At 43.2% G+C, this 26081-nt stretch overlaps 1 protein-coding gene across 3 annotated transcripts; it reads right to left on the reverse strand.

Annotated features, from left to right (window-relative positions):
- Nucleotides 1–24030, reverse strand: siah1 (siah E3 ubiquitin protein ligase 1). Of its 3 annotated transcripts, XM_008283399.1 has the most exons (6): nt 23901–24030; nt 13140–13338; nt 10046–10102; nt 5251–5432; nt 3546–3842; nt 1–1189 (listed from the first exon to the last, which is right to left on the reverse strand). In XM_008283399.1, exons 2-6 carry the CDS (start codon nt 13255–13257, stop codon nt 818–820), a joined length of 1026 nt encoding a protein of 341 aa, XP_008281621.1. In that variant the 5' UTR covers nt 13258–13338; nt 23901–24030; the 3' UTR covers nt 1–817. The 3 variants fall into 3 exon arrangements, with proteins under 3 accessions (XP_008281621.1, XP_008281622.1, XP_008281620.1); XM_008283400.1 differs by lacking the exon at nt 13140–13338; XM_008283398.1 differs by lacking the exon at nt 23901–24030 and having other exon boundaries at nt 13140–14465.
- Nucleotides 24031–26081: the final 2051 nt, after the last annotated feature.

A 26081-nucleotide genomic window follows, 5' to 3' on the forward strand; every position in this document is an offset into this window, starting at 1 on the left:
TTTTTTTTTCTCCATCCTAGACACATGTGGATGGTTCGGGGTGCTACAGCCATCCATGTCTATGGATGACGGTTCCGGTCTCAGCCGTCGATAGCCATGTGGGTCACAGGTGGCGATAACGATAAAAGGTTTTAATGGGTTCCAGTTTGAGCTGGTCAATAGCAGCCACGGTCGAAGCCCTGCGAGAGTGAGTGGAAACCGTTCAATCCGGGGAGGTAACTGAGGTGGGTTGCGAACAGAAAGGGAGAGCTAGATAGCTGGCTAGCTTCCTCACACTGACCAGGAGTCCGTGTTGAAATATAGCTTGAGCCTCCGTCAGGGTGAAGCCGTCGGCGGCGAGCAGCTTCCGGGCCGGCGAGCTGTAGTGTCTGAAATGTCTGACTGAGGCCGAGAGCACAGAGGAGAGACACACTAAAAATGAGACTGATGGGAAGGATCACTCTGAGACAGACACGTGGCCAGGAAACGAGTTTGACAGGCGAGTTTGAACAGCTTCTCAGTTTGTGTCCGTGTGTTTATGACCAATAGAGGGCGAGGCTGCGTGTGCGTGCACGAGCCTCACGTGTGTTTGTGTGTGTTTAGAAGTCTACAGCCATCACTACACAGCTATGTCCTTGTGTTTATTCATCCATCCATTCATCCATCCATCCCACCCCCTGGGCCTCCACGGCTGCCCGATCAGACAGTCCAGTTCCACGTCTCAAGGGGTGAGGCAGAGAAGGGGGGGGAGGCGGCGTGAGGTCACAACTGATTTGACCCCCTAAAAAAATGCCCCCGAACAATCTGTAACTTTTTGACCCTCGTCTCTGTAATGTTCTTAGCACATGGAGATGGTGACGTTGATGCCCAGGTTGCCGTTCTCGGCGAACAGCTGTGCGATGGACGTGTCGAACACCAGGCAGTCGCTGTTCATGATGGCCGTGGCGATGCCCTCGTGGATGGAGCGCGGCGTCGCCTCCCAGGTCAGCCGGCGCCGGTGCCCGTTCAGCTCCAGCCGGTAGGCGAAGTTCTCGGCCTGCTTGCGAGTCCCGATGAGCTGCACGATGGCGAAGAACTGCTGGTGTCCGTCGTACTTCTCCTGCTTCTCCAGCACCAGCATGAAGTGGAAGCCGAAGCAGGACTGCATCATTACCCAGTCGACGGCGCCCGGCAGGTTGATGTCTGTGGCCAGGAACACGATGTCCTCCCCCTGCACACGGAAACAGGCAGTTATTATAGGGACTCATTCAAGAAAGGCTTTTACAACCACAGCAGACGTCTACTTGTATACTTTAAGGTTTGTATTTTAATTATACATTCAACATTAATGCATTTAAAAAAAAAACAGATGCTACGTCAAAAGTTATGGAATCAGTTTGCACCAGTGTAATCAAACAAAAACAAGAATCTGAGAGAACACTTTCTTGATAATCCATCTCTTTTTCTTTGCATCCCTCAGCTTCTCTCTCACTGATCACACTTTGGCGCTCACTCATCATATCTGGCTGCTGCCTCTGCGGGCCTGACATTTTCGCCTGCATTTGAGACGGGGTGCGCTTCTTATCTTATAGCTGGGGCTCAAGCCAGCGAGAAGTGATGAGTGGCGATGGAGGAGCGTATCTCTTAAATGGAGGGGAAAACATTTGCCTGGGGGAGGAGGCGTCCCCTTAAACAAAGCATGTATCTGTCAGAGCAATCAGGCTTTATTGTGTTATTAATCACCGACAGGACAGCCGTGCTCCAGAGCCAGAACAATACCAGCCGGCTGCTCTGCTCTACATTAAGCATGTTTATGGTGCTCAGCAGCCTGTTCATCTATTAAACATTGTATGTTGCTTGACATCAAGACTAACCATGTTGTGTTGAATTTATTGTCCTGGCTTGTGTTTCTTTAAGCCAGTTACAACCATCTTGGGTGGTGCTAAGCCAAGAACACAGCACAGTCCTGCTACAACATAGTCGACCTGCTTTGGTGGAACATTTGCACACAGGCAGGAGAGCAGTATTAAAATAGCTAATTCACCTAAAGCGCCAAGCGCGCGTTATTGATCTATATTTTGATGAAAACTTTCCATTTTCAGCGTGTCGGCTACTAGCTTGGATGCTGCCGTTTGCTGGATCATAACAGCAACAGCATGGAAAAGTCTGATCAGTAAGAAAGAAGCAAAGAGAATGTAAACAAAGGACGTGTTAGCAAAAATGTTAAGTAGCAAGAAAACAGGAATGAATGCAAGTTAGGAGCTTTACTTTGGAGATTACCTTTTTTTTTTTCCCTCTTTCTGTTGAAGTGACTTATCTTCTTCTTAATTTTGTTTGATGTTTAAAAAAGTACAGTTTGGTTGCACTGGCACAAATCTGTCCTGAGAGTGAAGCTGGACCAGTTTGCTGCGATGTCTAGTGAGTCGCTTATTTAACAGAACAAACATGCAGCAGTTGCCTCTTATAGGACTGAACTTTTGCACAAGTCAGACTATAATTTCACTACAGTGATTGTATTTGTGGCGACGCATTAAAGAAAGAGTCAAAATCGAAGCAGCAGACGATGAGCTACGCTGATGTTTAGCCTCTAATGTGGGTCATCCTGTGCTGCATCCAACGTGATCACATCTTTACTTGGACCTCAAACACCTGCTAACCTCTACATCAGGGGTGTCAAACTTGCCAAATTTGGCCCGCTTTGTAATTATATTTGGCCCGCGAGACAATACTAAATGACTACGAGAGCTGCCCCGGGTATTGTACTGTACAGCGCACTCACCGCTAATACTACAAATCCCATAATGCCCTGTTGTTGTTTTGGCGCGTCAATCAGGACAGGACCCAGAAACTCCCTCTCCTCTGTGACAGTAGACATAGCGACTTCACACTACAACTGTCACTGTGCCATTGATGTGTTTTTTTATTTCTAATTTGATTTTGCATGTCTCCACTATTAAGTTATATATAATGTATGGTAATAAGCGTTTCTTGTTCCATATTCAATGTTAAAGCAAAATTTGTTGGCCCGCGACTTTGTTCAGGTTTTAAATTTTGGCCCACTGTGTTTTTGAGATTGACACCCCTGCTCTACATCCTGAAAACTCCACACTTGTATTTTGTAGTATTAAACTCTTATTCTCTCTGCTCCAGCTTAGATAACAGTCATTGTCAGAGCTGTGTTCATTTTACAGTCAAATCTCCTCCAGACTCTAAGAAGAGATTTTCACAGGCTCCCTTTAAGTCGCTGACATAAAAATCAGTGCAGTGACTCTTCTGTTTAAAATCACGGTCACCCCGATGTTCTCTCATTCTCGGCACAGAGCACCAGTTTAAAATTAAGGAAAGCAGACCATAATGGCCTATTTGAACTAAATGAGAAGCGGTTTGTCTTGTGATCCAGCAGAGGGCGCTCTTAAGATTCGCCCTCAGCGTGGTGGGGTGGGGTGTGCTGTATCGATTGGTCTGACCAAATGACATGCCAGTTTAAATTCAAGTTGTTCTGTTTCTAGTGACTCTAAATGTGATCGCCTCATTCTCACTTCTGAAGATGTCACACGTGTACATGAAGAGTGCTTTGTGAGTCTGACCTGCAGCGTGGTGATGGACTTGTGCTGGTGCATCAGGTGAGGCATGACAGCGTCCAGGGAGCCCTGCCACTTGCAGGAGGCGCCGGGGCAGGGGCAGGAGTACGGCCGAAACTCACACAGCTCTTCGTGCTCGGTCTTGTCAGTGTGAGGCAGGGTGACTTCACAGCCCGACGAGGCGTACTTGCAGGGGAAGAGGACCGAGTTAGCCACCTTCTCCATGGCCAGGTTCCTGATGGAGCCCAGGGGACCTCGGCAGGTGGGGCAGCAGGTGAGCTTGGGCCGGCAGTTGGAGCATACCTGGGACGAATAATGCCAGTTAGTGTTTTTTGTTTTTTTTTTACCCTGGAATATTATCTGCACCCTATCGGAGTTAGAATCTCTTTTTCATTTTCAGTAATCTCATTGGTTAATATTTATGGGAGCTGGCAGAGCTCAGCGCAGGAAATACACATTCCTCAGTATATTACCGAGCACATTTCCAAAGTACAACTGACAGCTTGGCCTTTACCTTGAACATTTTCCTCTGAGTTACAGTCTGGGTCAAACATCAAGCCGGTATCGGACCATTAATTTGGCAGCTGTAGTGAGCTGTGTCATGAACACAATTATACTTCTGTAGCACTGTTAAGATCTGCAGTTATAAGTGAAGACAAGTTCTAACAAAGTTATCCTGCTCATTAAAGAGCAAATCCACATGATTATTCAGTTGTACTGTGGACTGATGTATTGAGCAATCGCCTAAATTTGCACCATCAACACTGCTGAAGGAAGAGGCTGAGAGAATGTTGTCCATGGTGAAATAAATAACATCTGATGAAGACACAGGAGTGTTGAAACCTGAGTCTGTTTTCACAATAAAAGCCTGTGAATTAAGCTTGCCTTTTTTTTTTTCCTTGAGCGGAGAAGCACGTTTTCAGCTTTACTTTGCTGGAAGAGTCAAAGAACCCCATACCTCTTAAGATTATTATTAACAATGCTATTCAGAATGAGCATCTTCCTCTTTGCTAACTCCACTGAAACAACAGTGATCACGTTAAAAGCCTGCGCTAACCCCATGTAACGTATGTGGACTGTTGGCCAAGCAGCTTCCACTAGATCAATGGAAGCAGCTACACCAGGCACGAGGGCAGTGTGTAAGTGTATGTTAATCAGATCAGCTCTGCGAACGTAAAAATGGACCAACCTTCTATTTATATTTTTTACGTGCGGTGTGAATGGCCCGTTTTGCGCAGAAATCGCTCTGCATCTTAAAATGTTACGACTTCTACTACAGGAAATGACCACCTTGTATCAGACAGAGCTTCTACTTTGGGGTCTTGATCACTGGGGCTGTTCTCTGGCATTTGTTTTCGCCGGTTGCTTAGTAACGTCATCCTGTGAATAGCCCACTGTAGTCTGCAGGTGTTAGCTTACAGATATTACACAAACTTGGAAATTTGTAAGGTTGTGCTGAGTGCAGAAACACAAGACACAACAACCCCAAAACGAACGCTCACCGTCTTGCCTTGCCTGTGACTCATGACAATATGTGAGCTGCAGGTGTAGCCAGTGCAGACAAGTCCACATACATTACGTGCTCGTGGTAGCAAAAGCATCAACTCACTGATCGTTCTAGCAACAAAACTGGTGCACAAGTTCTTGCTGAGCTTTAACAGCAAACTGCGACTGGTTGTTGCATTGCACACACACAGCATTGGGTACGTACCAGGTGTCCGGACTGGCACTGCAGGATGGGGGGTAGGACATAGTCGAAGCAGACAGGACACTCGAACAGGCTGGCCAGGTCGCTGTTGGAGGCTGTGGTGCCTGACAGGGTGGGCACGCGCTGAGAGGGGGGGCACTTGGAGGTTCCTGTGGGCAGCGCGGTGGCAGTCTGGCGACTCATTTCTGGTAAAGAGAGAGAGGATGAAGAGGAGGAGGAGGGTCGTGATAAAGTTTCCAGCATCATCATCATGATATTGTACTGTAGCACAATAAAAAAGGTTTTCAGATCAAAGAGAAGCATGGCTGACTGTCTGGACCTCTCTTTATAGCACCTCTTTCTTACTCACTGCACATCTATGAGTCACAGCAATTCACGAAAGAGAGACTGAAAGTGCGGTGAACACTGACTAAGCGCATCCAGTCGACCTAATGGACATAAAATCTTGTATTGTCCCATCAAAAGTATTTCTGGTGTCAAATAATAATTACGAAGCAGTTTAAATTCTCTGAGGCTATCAGGAGAGCAAGCTGTCACCATCAGACGAGTCCATGACGGCGCCTCAGTTGGCCTGTTGATGAACAAATCTGCCAGAAATTCGACGTCTCCTCTTTTTTTTTTTTTTCATATGTCAGTCGCACTATTCAGCTTATGTTGCTATACGCTGCTGAGCTAATCTGTTATCCCATCTGTGACACTCACCATTGTCTAAAGCTGTCGCAGCTATAGAATGCCAAGCAGAGCAACAATCCCCTGTGCAGCACGCCTGCAATACACTTCATGTTTAATCACCGAGAATCAACATCTAACTGCGAAATATTCCGCACGACGTTCACTGATCTACGAAGTACGCATTTACCAAACAGCTTTACTTCTCTAGCGATACAATCATGATGGTTATCTACTTGCATAAATCTGTAAAATTTGTCAGCCAACCACACTTCCCACTCGGTATGGCTGATATAGGCGGTGTAATAGCTGCAATTTGTGCTTCATAAGACTGTCATATTTGGATGTACAGACTCATTAGGGATAATATACCATCTCTCCGTGGCTGGTGAGCAATAAGCAAAACGGAAAACTTGCAGTGCATTCGCCTTTAAAACGAAGAATGAGCCGAGCACACGTCAGTGTTCTCTCCGTCACAGCCCACTATGTATCTACTATTGTCTCAGCAACAAGTCAGAGCTGCACAGATTTTCTCCGTCACATATAAAAAGAACAACCAGACAGTAAAGTGAACTCAGATGTGGTGTGTGTGTGTGTGTAGCTGCTGTTTCCTATCGTGCTGTGTAGTTGCCTTGGTAACAGGTTTGTGGTTAAATATGGGATGGCCTGTGGAGCAGAGAAAAGAAGAGGGTAGAGCAGAGGCAAGTAAATAGGATGGGCAGAAGAATAGTTTTGTGGAGAGGAAGTGGGGCAGGAATAGATAGAGTCATTGGAGATGAAAGGAGAGAAGGAAGAAAAGGAAAGGAGAGGTGGAGGAAAGCAGGAGTGACACAGCAAAGTTTGGAATCAAGCAGGACATAGAGGTGGAGGTAAGAATCTGTGTGACCTAAAAAAAAAAAAAAAGAAGCTTCAAATTGAACAGGACAAGGGAAGGAGCAATAAAAATGGATGCAGCAAGGTGGAAATAAAGCAGTAGGGAAGGACAGCAGGGGCAAGAAAGATGTTTCTGAGGTCCTTTGAGGGCAGTACAGGAGTTTGGGTGGAATGCCTGCGTTGCCACCTACTGCGCTACCTGGCATAGTTCATCCTTTTTATAGCCCTGCCCACAGACAGAGGCAGCACAGGGAGACCCAGAACAGAGAGGAGAAAATGTGAGGAGGAGAGAGGGTAGTCATGTGTGGGAGGCAAAGGCAAGAGAAGAGAGTCAGGTGGTGAGACAGCACAGCAATATGTAGACAGACAATACAACAGCTGGGAAATTAACACCCACCAGCAAAACGCTGACCAAGCTTTAGTCATGGCTGCTCAATTTGACGAACCTAGCAGCAAATTGAATCATTTAGATAGGTAAGTCCGTCATAGGGGGTATTCTGACTTCTTCCTTGACAACTTTCCTCTTTTCATAAGTGAATTATGTTGTTTATAATTAGGCACCATTTGGGTCCTTCTCATTATTTTGCTTTCTCTTTTTAAACTTTTTTTTTTAATGGTGATTCAAAGACAACAAATAACATCCAGAATTAAAAATAAAAACCTTTAGAGAGATAAAGCCAATAAAACTGTAGTTTTGAACAAAGCAATAACTAGTTGTAATGCTCCTACAAAAGGAACTCTTTTTAGCTTTTTCAGATTTGTGATTCCCTGTTGACAGTTCACACCACTCCCAGATGATTTAGAGCAACTCAGTGAATACCAAATGTGATGCTTTTATCTACATCATCATTACTTGCATAAGCATCCCTCTTACTTCTAGCTTAGTAGCTGGCAGCGCTGCCAGCAGGCGGGCCTGCGAGGGTAAAGCTTCTCTGCATGCGCACATGCACATCCATGCCAACTGCAGAGGTAAAAACTGGATCCAGTCGGAGGCAGTATTAGCTAGCTGTCCTTACGCCTGCCTGCTTGTAAACACATCTGCTCTGATGGACAAACTGCCTTAGCAGCTATTAATAGAACTTCTTAGCGGGCTAGCATGCTAGCTGCAGCACTAAGAGCAGTGGGACTGAATTAGCTCAGGACATTCAGCTAGGCCAAGGCCAGGGTCACCGTCAGCTAACATGCAAGATTGAAGTAGTCAGCACCGGGTCGCTTCAGTAACTTAGCTAATGCATCCGGGAGACAAAGCTGTGATCACAATTGGAGAGAGTCTCATTGGCTGTAGATAGGCAGCACGAGACATTATGCAGCTTGTGTTTTATAAATTCATGGTATTCCACATAAAATGGATTTAAATAGATTATATTTTAAGTATGTATAGAGACAGGAAACAGTGCTTTTGATTAGTTGATTCACTCACTTTGAAAGGCACAAACGTGTCTCTGTATGAATATGGACTGAATTTTGTGCACATCTGACGAGAGACATAAAAACTACTAATGTGTCGTGTTCTGCTGTTATCTTGTAGGGTTATTTTCTGATTGAGTTCACACTAATAAAGCAAACACAAACCAAATGAACACAACCAAGTGCTTCAGTAAAAGGCAACTGAATGTTTTGTTCTTAAAAATAATGAAAGAAGTTCAGCTGCCTTCTACTGAAGCACTTTGGATGACTGAGAATCTACACGGACATAATACAACTACCCAGTGAATGCACTTAAATGTGCCCGTGTGTTTAGAGAAAATAGAAAATACAGACTCATCAACTTATTATTTTGTAAGAGTGGAGGCCAACTACCGGCTGTGTGTGCCTGTGAGAGGATGTTTGTATACTCTGGGTGTGGCTGATTGGTACCTCTGTCACACACTGGAGAGCAGTACCATCTTACTGACGAATACTGACTGCATGACTGAATAGAACTAATGTATGGCTAAACATACTTTACTGAAATAGAGCAACACTGGACCTCAACGGGGAGGCCAGAGAGAGGGGGGCAGGACTCATAGTCTCACAGCTGACAACCAGAGTTTCCAGTATAAGCACATAAATGTATTGTTTTAAGGTTGCAGTGACTTAGGGGTAATGTTATATAGTCAACTTAGGATTTAAAGTCTGCCAGGGAACATCCGTCACTGCTGTTCACTGGTGCACAGAAATGTTTAGAAAAAAAAGCAGCTCAGTTGTAAATGATGTGATTATCTCATTGCTTCTGATTGGCTGAGCCATGTGGGATTTTGGCACAAAAACGCCACCATAATGGCAGGGCGGCCGTGGGAGAACGGCTATAAGCGCACGGCAAAGTGAAGTTTATGTACTTCAAGAAATGCGTGTTGAATTATTTTCTTTAGCAGCTCAGAGGCTCGTGATTCTCCTGATAAAAATCTGATCTTGCCTCGTGAACTGCTACAAAAAGCTAGTTGGCAGCACGTAAGGCCATAACAAGCTGCAACATGCCCAGCTAAAAGAGTCTGTGAGGGGGGGGATAAACATAGCATCACTTGTTCAGTTGGCACATGGGAGGCCAAGAAGGTGACACTGCCAAGATAAAGGCAAAATATAGACAGGCAGGGCCCAGCAGCCTTTTGTTGTTAGCAGGTGGCTTAGAAATGGCTTTTATAGTCTGAATTTACAGTTTACAAAGCTTTTGGGTTTTACTTTTTACAATGTGGATACTTCAGACTGCTAGCAGCTTATTAGGAATGATTTATCCCAGAGAGGCTTTACTACAAAATTACAGCTTTAGCAAAACGGGTACGCTCAAGGTGCGAGAAAGAAAACATGGGCACAGAAGGGCCGAGGAGTCACAGAGTGAGTCAGCTCGCCAGATAGAGAGGGCAATGAGCACAGACTGCTCCATGTCAAGGGGGGCGGAGGGAAGAATGGCAAAAAGAAGAGCAGACGGAAAACAATAACTGAGCACGGCGTCCTTGGTGTTTAAGAGGAGCAGCGCAAGGGGAAAGAATACTGATTTTCTGCTTAGAAGACTGCTTATCGCACAGTACTGCACGCATGTTTTAACAAAAGGCAAAATGTAAGGGGAACACAGGACAGACACGTCACCCTGCACAAGAAAAATTGTGTTAGGAGCTGTCCAAGTGAAGCAAATTAAGAGCACCAAACAGGAAGCAACTCATCCTACAGCTCAGAGGACAAAAAGGAGATCAAGAGAGACATGGAGGAAAACACTGCTATTAATGAGCTGGGAAAGAAATGAAGAGGGCAGAAAAGGACACCGGCGGAAACAAATACCCACCTTCGTCCATAAGATTTCCAAATAAGGCTGTCGTCTTCTCTTGAAATGTGGGGACCTCTGAAAAGAGAGAAAAAAAAATAAGATAAAGGTAAATAAACAGGACTCCGTGGTACACATACATCTTCCTTCAGTGAGCAGAGTGAAGCCGGGCTCTGTTTAATAACACAGCTCAATTCAGGCTGCATATGAATTTGATCTGATTTTCATAACTACAGTCTAGGTTTTGAGGCTCCATCTCCATTGTGCCAGCAGACTAGATGAGATCAGGAAGGGGCACTGCCCATCTTGTGCACTTCCATAAACCTAGCAATGCTCATTCAAGGCATTTAAGCCACTTACTGTTCCGCTAATGCAACGTACATTAGCATGAGACTTGCACACTCATTGATTCATACTGTACTGTCTGTTGGCGCCACGCTGTTTTTTTTCCAGCACAGTTAATTCATATTTAATAAACACAAAAGAGCGAGCCCCCTTAGGATAAGACTCAGCAGTCTACCTGCATCTCAAGAATAAGTGGGACCCCTATGAGGACAGCAAGTTCACAATCTGGACAGAAAAGCACAGATGGCAGATGAGAGGACTAAAGGAAGCCAACGATGCTTTACTGGCATGACCATCTTTATCTTTTATGTTATTGACTGAGTTTGTTATTCTTTGGGTTTACTTTTCCATTCTGCTGGTGTAACACAAGAATTCCCTAATTTGGGATCTGCCTCTTAACAGGGGAGGTAGCCTACGGCATTAGGTGTCAGCCACAAACAATGCAGTCCTGACATCTCTCCCCAGGCCACCATTCACACCTTGATTCATGCGAGTCTCGGGTCGTCAGTTAGCCCTGATGGTGTGAGTTTCAGGTGAGTAACAGCCTACAGGTGGCCTTAAATACCTGGAACCGCCCTCCAGTCAGTGAGCAAGGGGGAAGCCCCTTACATAAGAGATGTCTTCAAAAACCAAAAAGCCGTCCAGTTGCCATCCACTTAAGCTGCATGCATGTGTCAAAGCCTATGATATCCAATCACAAACTTGCAAAATGATTCTAAACCAGCTACTCATCAAGGTGACTGCAAGGCTGAACATCTGGACAGTACTTCTTAGATGTGCACAAATGTACATTTTTACACACAGCTGCCATTATCAGAAGAAAATTTCCATCTGTTCCTAATATACCAAGATGCAATTTTAAATAGAAATGTCAATTTGCAGTGTTTTAGCACACTTTCAAGCTGGCAGTCATCACTTCTTCAGCTACTGCATCTGTACCTGTAGCAGAGAAGCTGTTAAATGATCCCTACCGAAACAAACATAAACAGAGGCACTGAAACCCACAACAAACACCCCTGCCTCTACACCTGAAACGCAAACTTGGAATGTCCCCACAGATCACTTCTGAAGTAATAAAGACTTGAAAGAACCAAAGCATAGTGCACAATGAATGCACCGTCTACAGTGTAAAAATCAATGTTTCAAGTTTTGGAAATGAGCAGTAATAAATCCCATCCAAAAATGTCAATATGTGTAATATACCAACAGAAAAAGACCACTAGTTTGCTCTCTCCAGTGGCAAAACACAACAAGGAAACCAAAGATAGTGGGCAAACGTTTATTTTCTAAACAGTGTGTACCTGCATGTCTTAACTCAACTGGAAAGTCTGTTTATGAAGCACTGACTTCCCATCAGTAGCTAAGATTCAAACATGAGGTCAGTGGCTGCAAAGCACAAAAATAGTAGAATCAGGTGACCGAAATGTAGCTTTGCTTTTCTTCTGTGGTATCTGTAATCATGAATCTATAAGTGTTGAAAAGTTTATACACGGTTTGTCATTTAATCATGTGTAACACAGCATTTTGAGTTTTCTCACTGGTCACAATTGAAAATATGAGGCTGTGACTGTAAACAAACCTGCCAGGTTATTAAAACTTCATGTTGTCATTGTCTAGACCTGGTCCTTGTCTTGCCTTGGCAAACGAACATCAGCATCGAAACCGGAGAACTGCCTCGCTCTGATTGTTGTCCCTGATTACCGAGTGCAAATAAGTGCAGCCGCTGTTGGGCTAATGGAACAACACACATTAAGGCGTGCGGGGAAAGTGAGATCGATTTTGATGCATCTACATTTCTGCTTGTTGAACACTAACAGGGATCCCATTCTCATCAAATCTAAAACATTTCAAAATAAAGAATTTGATTCTTCTCGCTGTGCAAATTAGGTTTTTTTTTTGTCTTTGGCAGCAGAGACAGATCTCCAGTGAGAAAAGTTTATGAGAAATCTGAGTTCAGTGTTTCTGAGCAAAAGTTAGGGAGGCGTTCTATCCCGAAAAACAGCATTTACGGCAAGTCACCAAAGCTAGCCTGCAGCATGTGCCAACTTGCCTTAGACAAAACATAAACACATGCATTCACACGCTACAACAACACTACACACACATGACTTCAGCTGGACAAAGACGGGGAAAATATAGCAAAAAAAAGCAAATATTAAGAGATGCAGAGAGACAGCTAATTGTACACCGAATACAGGAAAAGCTGAAGTATACAAAAAGGGAAAGAAACAAGTCTGGAGGCAAACAGCTGGGGGGCAAAGATAAAGGCACAGAGAAGAGGATATGGAAGAAGGCACGAGACAGACAGGAGATAGATGACGAGAGCGCGAGTAGAGGGGGAGGCAGAAAACCAGCCGGGCTTCAACACAAATGTGCCATTCTTTGTTCTCAACTCATAGCCCACTCTTTTCCTCCGTCACACACACATCGCACAGTTTTCATACACACCATGCAGTGTAATTCACAATACACGCAGGCAACACATGCTCAAAGCGTCTTCTGTGCTCACCCACACACAAGCTATTGAAGGCATATTCTGTCACAACATACAGAACGCTCACTTTCTGCAAGCCAAACTCTGTGCACACAAACTATTAATTTATCAACCTGACACAAACAAAGCTGCAGTTAGACCGAGTGCAGAAATGTACGTTTTACAACAGCTACAAGGCCAGTAGCAGAAAACACACTGAGACTGATGAGCTGATGAGCAAATGTTTCCAGAAATCAATGTGCTTTCATGTGCATTACCACTGTGAAGCGCATTCACCTTTAGTCCTGTGCACGTTCCTTGTGGCTACACATGAGAAGAGTCTGAACAAGTAGTTCCAGGGTGGAGCTTGCAGTGCTACGCTAGCCGGCTTCGATTTCACTTGGACCACAGACATAGAGGTTGAGCATTTATGCAGCCCCTCTGTGCCATATTTTTCTGGCCTTTTCCATGGAAACCACACAGGGTTGCTGCTGCCCTAAACACACCACAAAACAGAGGATCATATTTCTTCCTCCTGCTCCCCCATTTAGGAAGCATGCGCTCATGAGGGTCCGGGGCGAGCTGTAATGAAAGAATGAGGGCTGTGTCCAGGCAAGGGCAAACAAATCCTTAATAGCTGGAAAAATAGCTGCCCACAAGGGAATGGGAATCCGCAGTATCTGGAATCCAAAAAAAACTACAAAATGTCACATGAGAAATCCCAAAGTCCCTCAATCGCTGGAAACGACAAGCAAAACAGTCACTGACATCCTTTAAGTGAAGCCGGTATCCATCAAACCTGCCAAACTGAATGCCAAACTAAAAAAAAAGGAAGAGCGACCAGGTGACTGGACGATTATGCAGCAGCACAAAGAAACGGAAATGCTCACAGATTTGCTTTGGGTTGCACTGACAGCCTTGAAAATGTAGTCAACAGTCTGTAAGCAGTCTGTCTGTGTGTGGTCAGCCTGCCACTCCCTCGCTTTGCCTAATCAGCCACTAGCAACAGAAGGCAACATGAGGCAGTTTAGCCAACTCACTGTAGATTCTGTCCAACCCTGGGTAATTATCCTTTCGCGAGTTCCACCTCTGTTCCTCCTGGTGCCAAATTTTCAGGAACTGTTTGGCACTGCACCACTGCAGCTTTTTAACAGGTATATACTCTCTTTGAAAAACAGTCACCAAAATTGCAGGTTTGAAGTTAGATTCCCACATCCAGAAAAGAGTTGATTTCAATGAAAAACAAATCCTGTACGGTGAACACAAGTCACAAGAAGAATAATCCTTTACTGATAGGAAAACAAAGCCCCACTCTCTGGATTTCCTGAGAGGAGAAAGCTCGTGCGAGGGAAGGAAAGTCCCAAATAAAGTCTCTCGCTCCCCGACTTTTCCCCTCCTCTGCTTTTATTCCGGCGACGTTCCCTCTGTCCCCTGGAGTGTGGTAGGTGTCACTGCTGCTGGGTGTGTTTGTGCAAAAGACAGAGGGCTAAGCTAAGCCGGCATCCAATGTCAGTCCAAACAGAGCATGCTCACTCACACCCTTCTCTATTCTCTCTTGACGACTCCCTACCCAAACACATAACCCTTTCTCCTCTGCTGCACAGACATCCTCTCTCTCTCTCCCTCTCACAGAGACTTCAACTTGGTTCTTACAAATTTTATTTACCCTCCTACACTTTTTGTTTCATGTCTCCATTTTCCTCTTTGCGCCTGTACACTTTCCTGCATGGTTTCTCTGTCTCAAGCCTGCATATTTTGCCCTTTTTCTCCTGGATGGACATTCTCTCTCTCCCTCTCTTTCTCCCACTGGTGCGTCTCTCTCTCTCTGCCCCCTCCCTCTGCCTGGCTCTGTGGTTGTGCAAGTCTCAGATTTCAGCCTTGTCTGGCTGCAGGCTGTACCACCAGCTGCCCTCATTGACACCATACCTCACTTTCTCACTGCCTTTTCTTTTCATTCCGTCCTCCTATTGACTTCCTTTTGCCGTAGAGTAATCGGGCCTATGTATAAAATTCAATACCCTCGCATCAAATAAGAAGAAAGAAACTGTTATAACTTGAGGAGTTTGGTGTGTTCTTCAAGCCTTTGCCTAATTACAGATTTGCCAAAATCAAAACAACGAAGCGTTTCTCAGATCAATGATTTGAGCTTTTTACTTTTTTTAGAACCATTCTCTTTTACACAGGCTCATTTTTGCTGCACACATACACAAACTCTGGTACACTATCTCCCGCCAACACACACAAAAAACACACACACACAAGGCGGAGGCAAGCAGGAAAAGGAGCCCAAGTAAAAAACCAAAATATCACTGTGAGCCAGGATCTGTCTGTCAGCGGGAGAGAAAGTGATAGCTAGATTAGTGCACAAAGAAAGGGAGACGCTGGCTCTGTTCACATGAGGCACTGAAAGGCATCTTGGGTGATTCAATCCCATAAGGACAGGTCTAAACACAGATGCAGCTGCCATACATGTGTATAAAGCATGTGCTGCAAACTGAAAGTACTGCATAAGACCGAAGATCTGTGCAAGCCTAAAAGAGCCCGACTGATATATGTGTTACCATGAAAACTTTCTTTTACAAAACATAACACGGAGAGAGATGCTTGGGGTCATTTATAAACATGTCATCACACAGCTGTGAGACTCTGACTCCATTGTTTCCAATAGTCTCAGCCTTGTGTTGGGCAGTTTGTGAAACACATTACTGGAGAGTTAATAAACAAAGACTACATCATTATACTTTATTAATATCAGAATTTTTGGCACTCTAAAAATAAGTATTGGTCCCAGAAATCCAGTATCGATCAGGCTCTAATGACTAATTTGAAGTGTAATATGACAGACTTTATTAACACAATTTAATGAACAGCAAATCAGAAGATCTCTAGTTGTACATTACACTATTTTAATTAAGAGTTCCTCTCAGTTTTTTAAAATAAATTTACTTTGAATTATTTTATCTACAATTAATTGAAAAATAATCACAAAAGAGAGGAAAAAAAATCAGTTTTTCTGATCGGCATACTGGAGAAACTATCAGTACTGCATGAAAAATGATAATTATCACAATAGAAATTAATTCTGTTTGTTTACCAACTGATTAACTGACTAATTGTTTTTATCCCTGAGTCACCCAGTATTTTTAACTCTTGCTGAGATTGCCAGCCACCGACAGCACAGCTCATCTGGAACAGGCAATCAAAACACCATTTATTTGGTAAATAAACTGCTCCTGGATTCTAGCGTGACTGTGATTGAGACAGGCGTACTGCTGTACTCCCTCTTCACCGTCGTTACACCACATCTGCTCGCATTATCGCCAGACAATATAAATATAAAGCAGTCAGAAATTCAGCAGCAGAAAAAAAAAAAGAAAAAAAAATGGGCACAAAGAGAGCCCGCTGGGACACACATGCACCCTGTGAGCTATAAAACAGCACTAGTGACACTCGCCAATGCCCAGTGTGTTATTAAAGGGGCAGGGCAGCAGATACAACAATGAGCCATCTGGAATAGGCAGCAGTTCATCACCAGCAACCCAAACACTTCATCACCTACAGCCAGGGGTTTCTACAAAGGAGAAGATGGAGAGAGCGAGGGGAGGAGACGGACTATTTAAATCGTAAACATGCTTAGCAATGCAGATTCCTGGATTTTGTCATGCCAATAAAGCACCACTGAAGTGAAATTAAGTCAGAGAAACAACAAGACCAGCGAGCTGGAGATGTAAAAAGGCGAGGAGGTTGTAAGACAGGGTTGGGTTGAGTCAAGCACAAGCCCACATTTCCATATGAAATGCTGCTGCCCTGCTGTCTTCTCCTTTGAAAGTCTGACCTGTTCTGCTGCCATGTAAGCAGCTGAAACAAGACCAAGAGAGACATGCTTTGATTACTTCATTTGAGGGAAAAAAAAAACGTATATCACGTGACGTGTCAAAGATGTGACATTTATAAATGCTCTAATAGATCTAATTATCACAACACATGAGATGTCTTTGGTCTCAGCTGGCTCACCATCACCGAGCACATCCTGAAGCTAATTGTGAGGTAAAATGAACAATAAATCTGTTTCCAGCTTCAAGCCTCCTGTGCCCATTGTTGATGAAGACAGAACCCTTCATTCTAAGTCAGCAGAGATGGATGTTAAGTCCATTTAAAGTCAGCGACCCACAGATATTACTGTCCCCACAAACGGCTGTGTAAATGATGTCTTCAGGGTGAAGTATGAAGGAGAGCACAAGAGCAACACAGCAGGGTGAAATGCATCGCTCAGTGTGCCTTTTTTTTTTTTTTTTTGGCAAATTTAGTCAATCTCAAGCAGACTGGACCAACACAAAACCAGAGATTACAGCCTGATCCCGTTAGCCAGCCCAGGGTTTTTTACTTCTTACTGAACATCTGTGCCCCAAGAATAAGTAAAATGTTCAAAAAGAGACACATCAGACTACTTTGTACTGTAAAGCCTTAGTGAATGATCCAATGGAAGTTTTGAATGTACAATTCAGGAGCCTATTCACTTTTAATGAGAGGCTCTCCCATCTGGCTCGGAGCTCGGTGAGGTAACGGGGGAAACCACTATGACGAACCCGGCAAGCAGTACGGACACGTTCTGGACTCGGGTGTGTTTTGGTCCATTTAAGCGCAGGTGCAGGTGCCATTTAGTCCATTTTGGTTTAAGGCAGATAAGAGAATCAGGTCCTGTAAGCCTGGTGTTACATTTAAGAGTTAGTAAGAGCTCCGAGTCTGAGAGAAAGATCAAGTATAAAATCGTCCTTGATTCTTAATACAAATCTTCAGCAGAGTAGCTCCGCTTACTGACACAGTGAAGCCTCGACAAACCAAATGAAGAAACTGTTCCCTGCTGCCCTTCTAACTCATGATGCAGTTTTGCACCTACTCCAAACTCACTGAACTATACCGTTACATTTTTTCTTTTTGATGAACGAAGTTGTTTGATCACGACAGAGACATTTTGTTAGCTATGAGTGCTAATATCAATGACAGTTGATATTAGTGTGTATCAGTCAGCGCAGGCCTCAAACTAAATCCTTGAATGAAACAAAGCCAACAACACAAGAACATCTTATTTAGAAGCTAATGTTGTCGTTTCTTTTACTCATGCAGTAACCTCTTTTCCACAGCAGGAAAAACAACTGAGGAACAATGCAGCTTAGCAGCTTGTTACCATGGAGAAGCCACACAGAACAGGGATATCAGGGCAGAGGCAAAACCAACTCAGAACACACACACACAAAGCTGCACACCTTGTCTATTTAACACAGAGAAATAGACATGCATCATGCGTACACATCCGCACACGCAGACACACGCACACACAAAGGGAGTGATAAAACAAGCAGGGAGTCCCTCTGGCATTAGTAACAGATCTAGAATTACCTCACTGTTAAAGAGCCAATGAGTCACTTCTGTCTCTCGGTTTGTATCGCACACATGCGTACACACATGCTCATCCACACACACCTCATGCACCGGGCTGGATGGGAACAGCTGTCATTCTTGTGAGGACGAGCTGTGCTCTGTTCGCTGAACATGTGCTGCTGATGTTGTGCCAGGACAGTAAAAAATGCACACGGTGACAAGCCAAGTCGCAGATGCAGGTACCACAGAGACACACTGAACATCTCGTCCACCTCTTGATGCAATAAATTAGCAAACTGTCAGAAATAATTCACAAAAATCATCGTTATCTATTGAGCTATTAGGTCCAATATTTTAATATTTGTTTTTACCACCTGTGCAGCCAAACTCATCGTAGATTCAGTCGACTGAAGGCAAGACAACCCATCCTGGTGTCCCATGAAAACGTCACATAAAACATGTCCAGTGAAGACAATGTCCCGTCTTGTGCCATGTGACACCATGCATGCGCAAGCACACGGGTGGTCAGGTGACAGCAGAAGCAGCACCAGAAGCAGAGAGACCGGCTCAGGTGAACCACGTGAAATTCAAACGCAAGAGTCACCCAGGGTTTCTGGATACTGTTTAGAACGTGACGTTGAGGAAGCACATCTGCAAACGTCCCCCAGCACAAATTCTCTGGTGAAAATGCATCAAAGCAAAAACTTAAATACATGTGTACAATTTAAATGTGCAAATATAAGCAATGACAGAGAATATAGCTGGTTTCTCTTCAAGGTTTACATGAAACTGTGGTCTCAGGACAAACTGAATGTGTCGTGATGGGAGCCAAGCTGTCCCAACTGTGCATTTCTAAATAAATAAACACTAAAACAGTAATATAAGCATACCGAAAGTACCTTCAAGGCCTTTTGGAGGATACCCTACACCTGGATAACTTGCCTCAATTTCTTCTGTATGATGGAGAGATAACAGGGTCAAAAAAGGTGAAAACTCTCAGGGGTCATGCAGCAGATGTCTTAAACTATCAGCGTCAGCCACTACAATCTCTACTGTCAGCGCACATATGTGGTTACATCATCCTCACTGCAGACCTGCACAATATAAATAAATCAGCCATTAAACACTGTACCTACAGACAGCTGGTAGAAATAACCACTGAGGAGAAAATGAAAACACAGAGTGGACGGCAGTTTCTAACCTTTAACAGTTCACAGAAAGGCCACATACCAACAAAAGCAGCTGGAGCAGCCATTTACTTGTCTTGTGCAAGAGAAATCCAAATCACTGAGGAATGTGACAATGGGTCTAAATTCAGCACATGTATGTGTAAATGCTACGCCACTGGGACCAAATACTGCATTGGATGTAAGATATAAACTAAATAAAAAGGGCTGAGGGGATATTATACCTTAAGCACATCATCAACACCAGGCCGAACGTCTACATACAAAGACAAGTACTACAGCTGTAATAAACACGTGTATTGACATGTACTGTTGCATGTGAGTACAGTTATGTAGTTCAACTGACAAGCGTGTATATTTTTTTGTATTGCCATTTTATTACTCCTACGTGCAATCATTTAGCATATTATTTGGTCATACAAAGTGGCCCATACACCTCTGTCAGAACATTTACATGTTATCTACCAAATTCTATATTTGTTGTCCCTGCCACTGCAAACACATACTGATCTATGTGTCAACCATCACCCTCACAAACAGCTGCAACCCTTCTGCAGACAGCTACTCAGTTTGTAAAACTACAAATGAGTATAATGTGTTTTTCTCCCGACTAAATAAAACAGAGCTGCAACGATTAGTCAGTCTACAGAAAATTAATAAGCAACGTGATTTGTTGTTGGTCAGACGCAACAAGACAACCAAAGACGTCACTTTGGTCTGTGGAGATTATTTCTCACTGATCAAAGAGCAACAGTCTGCTGGGAATCAATGGGATATTGCGGACAGAACAAATGAATTGAAAATGAAAATAACCGTCAGCTGCAGCTCTGAAACGTCTGAAAAACCCGAAGCTTCATTTTCTTGTATTTTAACGTCATGTGGATGAGTCTTTCCTATCAATGACATAAATCCCCGTCATCTTGGCATCTGTCAACATCCATCCACATATGAAAACCACCCCGGTGGCTACATTACCAAGAGACTAAGCCTCTCTAAAAGCTACAGAAAGCCCTCAGGTCAAAGCAAGTTCATCTCTGCTGCTGCATTACAGACATCTAACACTGTGCTGAGCACAGTCAGCAAATAATAAGATGCCATTTTTTTTTGCTCACAAGACTGCAATGTTGAGTGCAGACTGATTGATTAGCATGTCCATGTTTGTTTTCTTGCATACGTTAGGGTTGGATGATGTTCATCATCCAAATTCCACCAGCCAGAAAAACTGAAGTCATACGTATGGATGTTTAGGGTCTTTGGGGGATTGAGTTTTGTGCTAAAGCTTTGAAACAGAATTCCATTTGCACCTGGCAACCAGGCTTTTTCCTGGATTTATTCCCACTCTCACATCTTGTACTTGGTTGTAAATGTGTGATGTCTTGATACTGAAAGCTCTTTAGTGCAGTCTCAGTGTTGCAAAATACACAAAGTTAGTGTGGTGTGTAAACAAGTTCCTTCAGGTACAACACAGAACGCAAGACCAGTGTTTTTAAGTGAATCCCTCTGGACACCTAACGTCACTGGTTTACATTTTATTCATCTAATACTGCTTGATTTACACCCAAACTCAAAGCAATGCCCTGAAATAAACCACCTGCCAGCACCAGACACACACATTACAGTTATTTTCCGCTGTGTTGCATTTCAAATCTCTATTAAAAACAAATGGGATCACCCCTCTCTCAATCAATGCCACGCATCTCCCAAGCTCTCCCTGTGCTTAAATGCATGAAAAGTCAGGAGACAGTGCTGCTGAGCAGACTGACATCTGCCGTGTAATCTCACTGTAGACAGTCAAACAGTCAGCTTTACGCATTGCTACTCAAGAATTAAACCATCACGTCAGAGGCTGGTGGTCAACATGTTCTCTGCTCCAATTTCCCTTAGTAGTACTGCAAAGTAATTAGAAATATAGATCTTAACAGACAGGTGCTAGAGGATTAGAGGTCAAAATGGGGGAAAAAAAGTTCAATATTAACATTTAGTTGCATTATTTTTGCAGCGTTTTACTTGTTTACAACTTATCGAGCAAGTTTTCTTTTAGTTGACAAGAATATTTATCTTCATGATTAGCTGAAAATTGGATGAATGTGGTTTTAGTAAAACAAATACTTCTGCTGTCAGTTATGGACTACAGAGGTGGAATGTAGGGCCACTAGTAGCTGTCCTAGCATCACAGAGATAAAAGCAAGCTTCTTCATCTACAGTCTGACAGAGCAGTCAGCTTTTTACTGAATATTAAACAAGTCACATTAACACTGGAACTCCCCTGGAAAACTGATTAGCAGAGCCAACAACCTCTATTATAACACTCAGTGGGACACGCTACATGGCGTTTACGTGCTCGTGTAATTTGCTGTAAGCTAGGTTTACCTATATTTGTGGGTTCTCCATTGATGAAATGCAGTCACGGTGGAAATCACATTGAAATAGCTGTCACACATTATCTACATACTACTGCTACAAATATGACATCAGCCTCTACACTGGCTGCGCTTGCCAAGTACATGAGCGTAAATCTGCTTGTATGTGTTGCTCTGAAAACATTAGCATTATTCTACATGCACAATCAGCTCCGGTAATTTAAAACATCCGGTACACCACACATTAAGAATTTATAGCAGCAGCATGTGAACATCTTTCTACCAGATTATTTGTCCTTAATCTAAATTCTTCCCCTTTGCGCAAAGACAAATACGACCTTTGGCCAAAGGACAACAAAAAATTAATTCAGTCAACTCAGGACTGTGAATAAATCATGTCCCCTTATGCATGGTGCAGGTCAAGGGTGAGAGCTTTCAAACACTCAAACCCAACATGTTATACTATGGTGCATACGAGGGCTGCACCATCCATCATTTCAGCATCGACATCTCGATGTACACATGCGCAACATTAGGTACGCCAATTTAACTCAAACACATCGTGATACAACTGCTTCGCTGCTTGATGCAAAAAGTAAACTCTCACAGTGATCACTTTCCACGACTAAACTACAAGAAGGAGTCCTTGGATACAGTTTTTTTTAACTAAAAGAGAGTTTGTTGACATTCAGGCTCCACGTGTGCACAGCAAAAATAATGGAGAAACAGGAGAAAAGGACCGCAGAAAGAAAAGCAACTATTTGAGCGTTTAAATCAGCAACACATAGCTCTGTATGATGAGCGCAAAGCCAGAGTTGAATGCCATCCAATACAAAAAAAGTACTTCAGATCTCTTTGCCAGTGTTACATCATATGAAAACGGTTCCAAATGACTTTCTTGTGCTTTTATAAAATAGACTTTATCCCCTATGGAGTTGCATTCTTCTACCAAAAAAAAGAGACCTCAATCATTCTTAAACCATTAATTATTTCCAAATTGAGTCAATAAAGTCAGATCACAATTTATATGGCAGATTATAGTGCAGCCTTAGTGTATACCTCGTTTGTCCCTTTTGTGTTGATGGTGTTCCTTGCATTTGTGATGACACTGGCATCACTTTCACGTGTCCAAAAGTTACTTCTCTTGCAGCTTTTGGCAAACTTACTGCTCACCTGTGCAAAGGTATGAGTTCATTACAGTGGTGACCTCTCCTAATTCCCAGCTTAGATTCATCCAGCCGCAACCTGATCAGACCTTGTAAGCTAGAATAACAGCAAATGTGATCGTTAATGAGGATCCACGACCTGCCTAAAGTAAAATTACCAAAAAAGGGTGATGTCATTACATGTAGTTCTACTGACAGCCGGCTTCATATCTCATCTACAGGTGTCCATAGTAACAATTCTGCTCAGCTGCTGCATTCACAACACACACACACTGACGCGACCGTGTAATAAGGAGATCGGAGGCCTCTAATAAACAATAACTAATGAGAGCTGACATTCACTCGTCCTATTTTGGACAGGTCACACACAGACACAGTCACCGTGGATCTGACTGCGGCCACAGTCGTTACTCCGAGTAAACATTAGTCATCACTTCCTCCACAGCCGCCACAAAACCAGGTTATCCCGGTAACGCTGCTACACAAAACAATGCCACGACGGGTTTCTGTTGACCTGAACTAACCCACTTTGAAAGCAAAATGGCCTTGTCTGGCAACGCAGACGACGGCGTATCCTAGCAAGCGTTCACCGTTACAGACATACGAGGCCTTGTCTTGCCGTAAAGCAGTCTCCCATAGCAGACTAGCTAGCCGAATCGGTGACTTGTTAGCTTAGCAAGTGTGAACAAGCTAAGAAAGCGCTCCTCTAATGTTTCCCGTGCACCGTGAAGTCAACAATAACAACACTGTTTGCTCTCCGTGCACGCCAATCGACGTGCACATCGCAGATAAGAGGCGTTTTAAAAACGACAAACAGGCTGGAGACACGGCTGGCTAGCCTCTCGCTAGCTAGCATCCAGCATTAGCACAGCGCTAATGAAGGAAGCTAACGTCTGCTGTTGTTTTCGCCAACACACAGCACACTCGAAAATCTGATGTTTCACTCGCCGCGGCACACCCGCTTACCTCGGAAGAAATATCCTTCGGCTCACGACGGATAAACGGGCGAACGTGTGGCGCGGCGAAACACACAGGATCCGTCTTTACCGTGTTTCATTCGCTTGCTCGGTGTACACATTGGCACTGCTCCTGAACCAGAGACGAGACGCCAGGCGTTAAGTACCAGCCGCTCCGGAGCGCGCACAGTTGTTGAAGTTTGTCGCGGGAGCGCGCCCTGCACGAATCGCAGATAGTACACACTGGTCCGAAAGGCAAAAATAAAAATTAATCAGAAAAATAAACATATGCATGAATAGCAGCCTTACAGACTGTTATTTATATGAGTTTCCATGTGAATTTAACTGCTCAAACAGTCATAACGTGCAGACACACAACTACATCCACATACACAGAATAATGGTGAGAGCTAAGGTCCAGTTGAATGTTTGTGGCCAAAGAAATATTCTACTATGGGCAGCATTATAGTGTTGTTTCTGCTGTTTGCCCTGTATGTGTTCCCTATCAGTATTTCTACTAATGAAATAATCAGTGTTATTAGTATGTGCCACATCCAGGAGGAATATGAACTATTTGAACCAATTGTGTTCATTATTTTTTGCTTATTTATTTATTATTTTTTATTATTATTGATGTTTCTAAATGTTTGCACTCACCCTTTGCTGCTGTAACAATTTCCTCAATGTGGGATTAATAAAAGCTTATCGTCTAATATGGGTAATATTATTGTTTATATCCGCAAACTACACTGTAGAGGATGCATAAAATAAAGAAATCATCTTTTTGTCAGTTTTTCTACAGACTCTTGTCTTTCAGAAATGAAATCAGTCGGTTTAGTCCCAGTGCACCAATACAGTCTCTTCTAACCAAGTGGAAAAACGTATGAAATGAGCTGAATTGGTCTTTTAAAGCTATTTCAACTAGTAAAATAAACTGGATTAGTTATTATCTTGGGCTCAGAATAGGTAAAATAATGCAGACATGTAAAGATAATTGCAGTTACTTTTTGGCACAACACCTGGCTTTCATCTTAGTTTAAGATATTTCACCCAGTCCAGTAAATATGAGCTAATAATAGCACCCTCTTCGACCACCATAAACACATACTGAAACTGGCCATGTCCACAAAATCGAGGCTGACTGCTTCATTTTTATCTTGACACACTTCTGCCATTCCTCACATCTTTATCAGAATGCAAATCTTCTTTGACATTTTCTCCTGCTTCGGTGCATTGTGTTGTAATTAAAGACAGAAAAGTCCACTATCTTGAGATGATTACCTCTAGATATCCTGTGACTTCTTCATCTTATACTTTAAAGATACAAATACTGCAAAGGTCAGGAGACTCTGCTGCTGCAATGTAATCGAACTGTAGACGTTCAAACAGTCAGCTGTACGCAGCGCTACGCAAGAACTAAAGCGTCACATCAGAAGCTGGTGGTCAACATGTTCTCTGTTCCAGTTTCCCTTCATACTAATGCAAAAATAATTAGAACTATATATGCAAACAGACGAGGGTTTGATGGGTCAAAATGAACAACAAAACAGTATTTAGTTGCATTATTTTGCAGCTTTTCGCTTGTTTGCAAATCACAGAGCGTGTTCAATGTCGTTTTAGTAATAAAGCAGTAAAATTCTGTCCAGAACAAAGACTTTTTGCTGTCATTAAAGGACTAGAAAGGTAGAAAGTTAGGGCCCAAACATGTTTTATGTGCATTTAAAATATGCAAATCAGACTCCCTAATATTTCTGCTCAACAACCTGTAATTTATGTACCTGATAAAAGGCACAATTCCTGTGTCAGCAGTAATAACAACGACCAAAGCATGGTTCTTCATCTACAAATCCAAGAATTCCTCTTAAAATGTAACAAATATAATGATTTAAATCAGCTAAACTTGTAAATGTCAAACTTCATGTAACAGAATGAGGAATGCTTCACTGATCCCAGAGAGGAAGTGACTGACGGTGCAGTTGCTCCCATTCAAAGAAAATTCAAGCATAAGTCGATGAAAAATGTCTTGAAAATGTAGCAGAAAGCAAGAGCATGAAATATAAAAATGCACCTTGTACTAGGAAATAAAAATATAAGAATACAGTGTAATAAATAATAACGATAGAGGTATGATTGTGTTATTGCACAGAGACGTGGTTGTTGGTTATTAACAGGACAACAATGAGAAGCAATA

This window comes from Stegastes partitus, unplaced genomic scaffold, assembly GCF_000690725.1.
Source record: "Stegastes partitus isolate 25-593 unplaced genomic scaffold, Stegastes_partitus-1.0.2 Scaffold309, whole genome shotgun sequence".
NCBI classification, from domain to species: Eukaryota; Metazoa; Chordata; class Actinopteri; family Pomacentridae; genus Stegastes; species Stegastes partitus.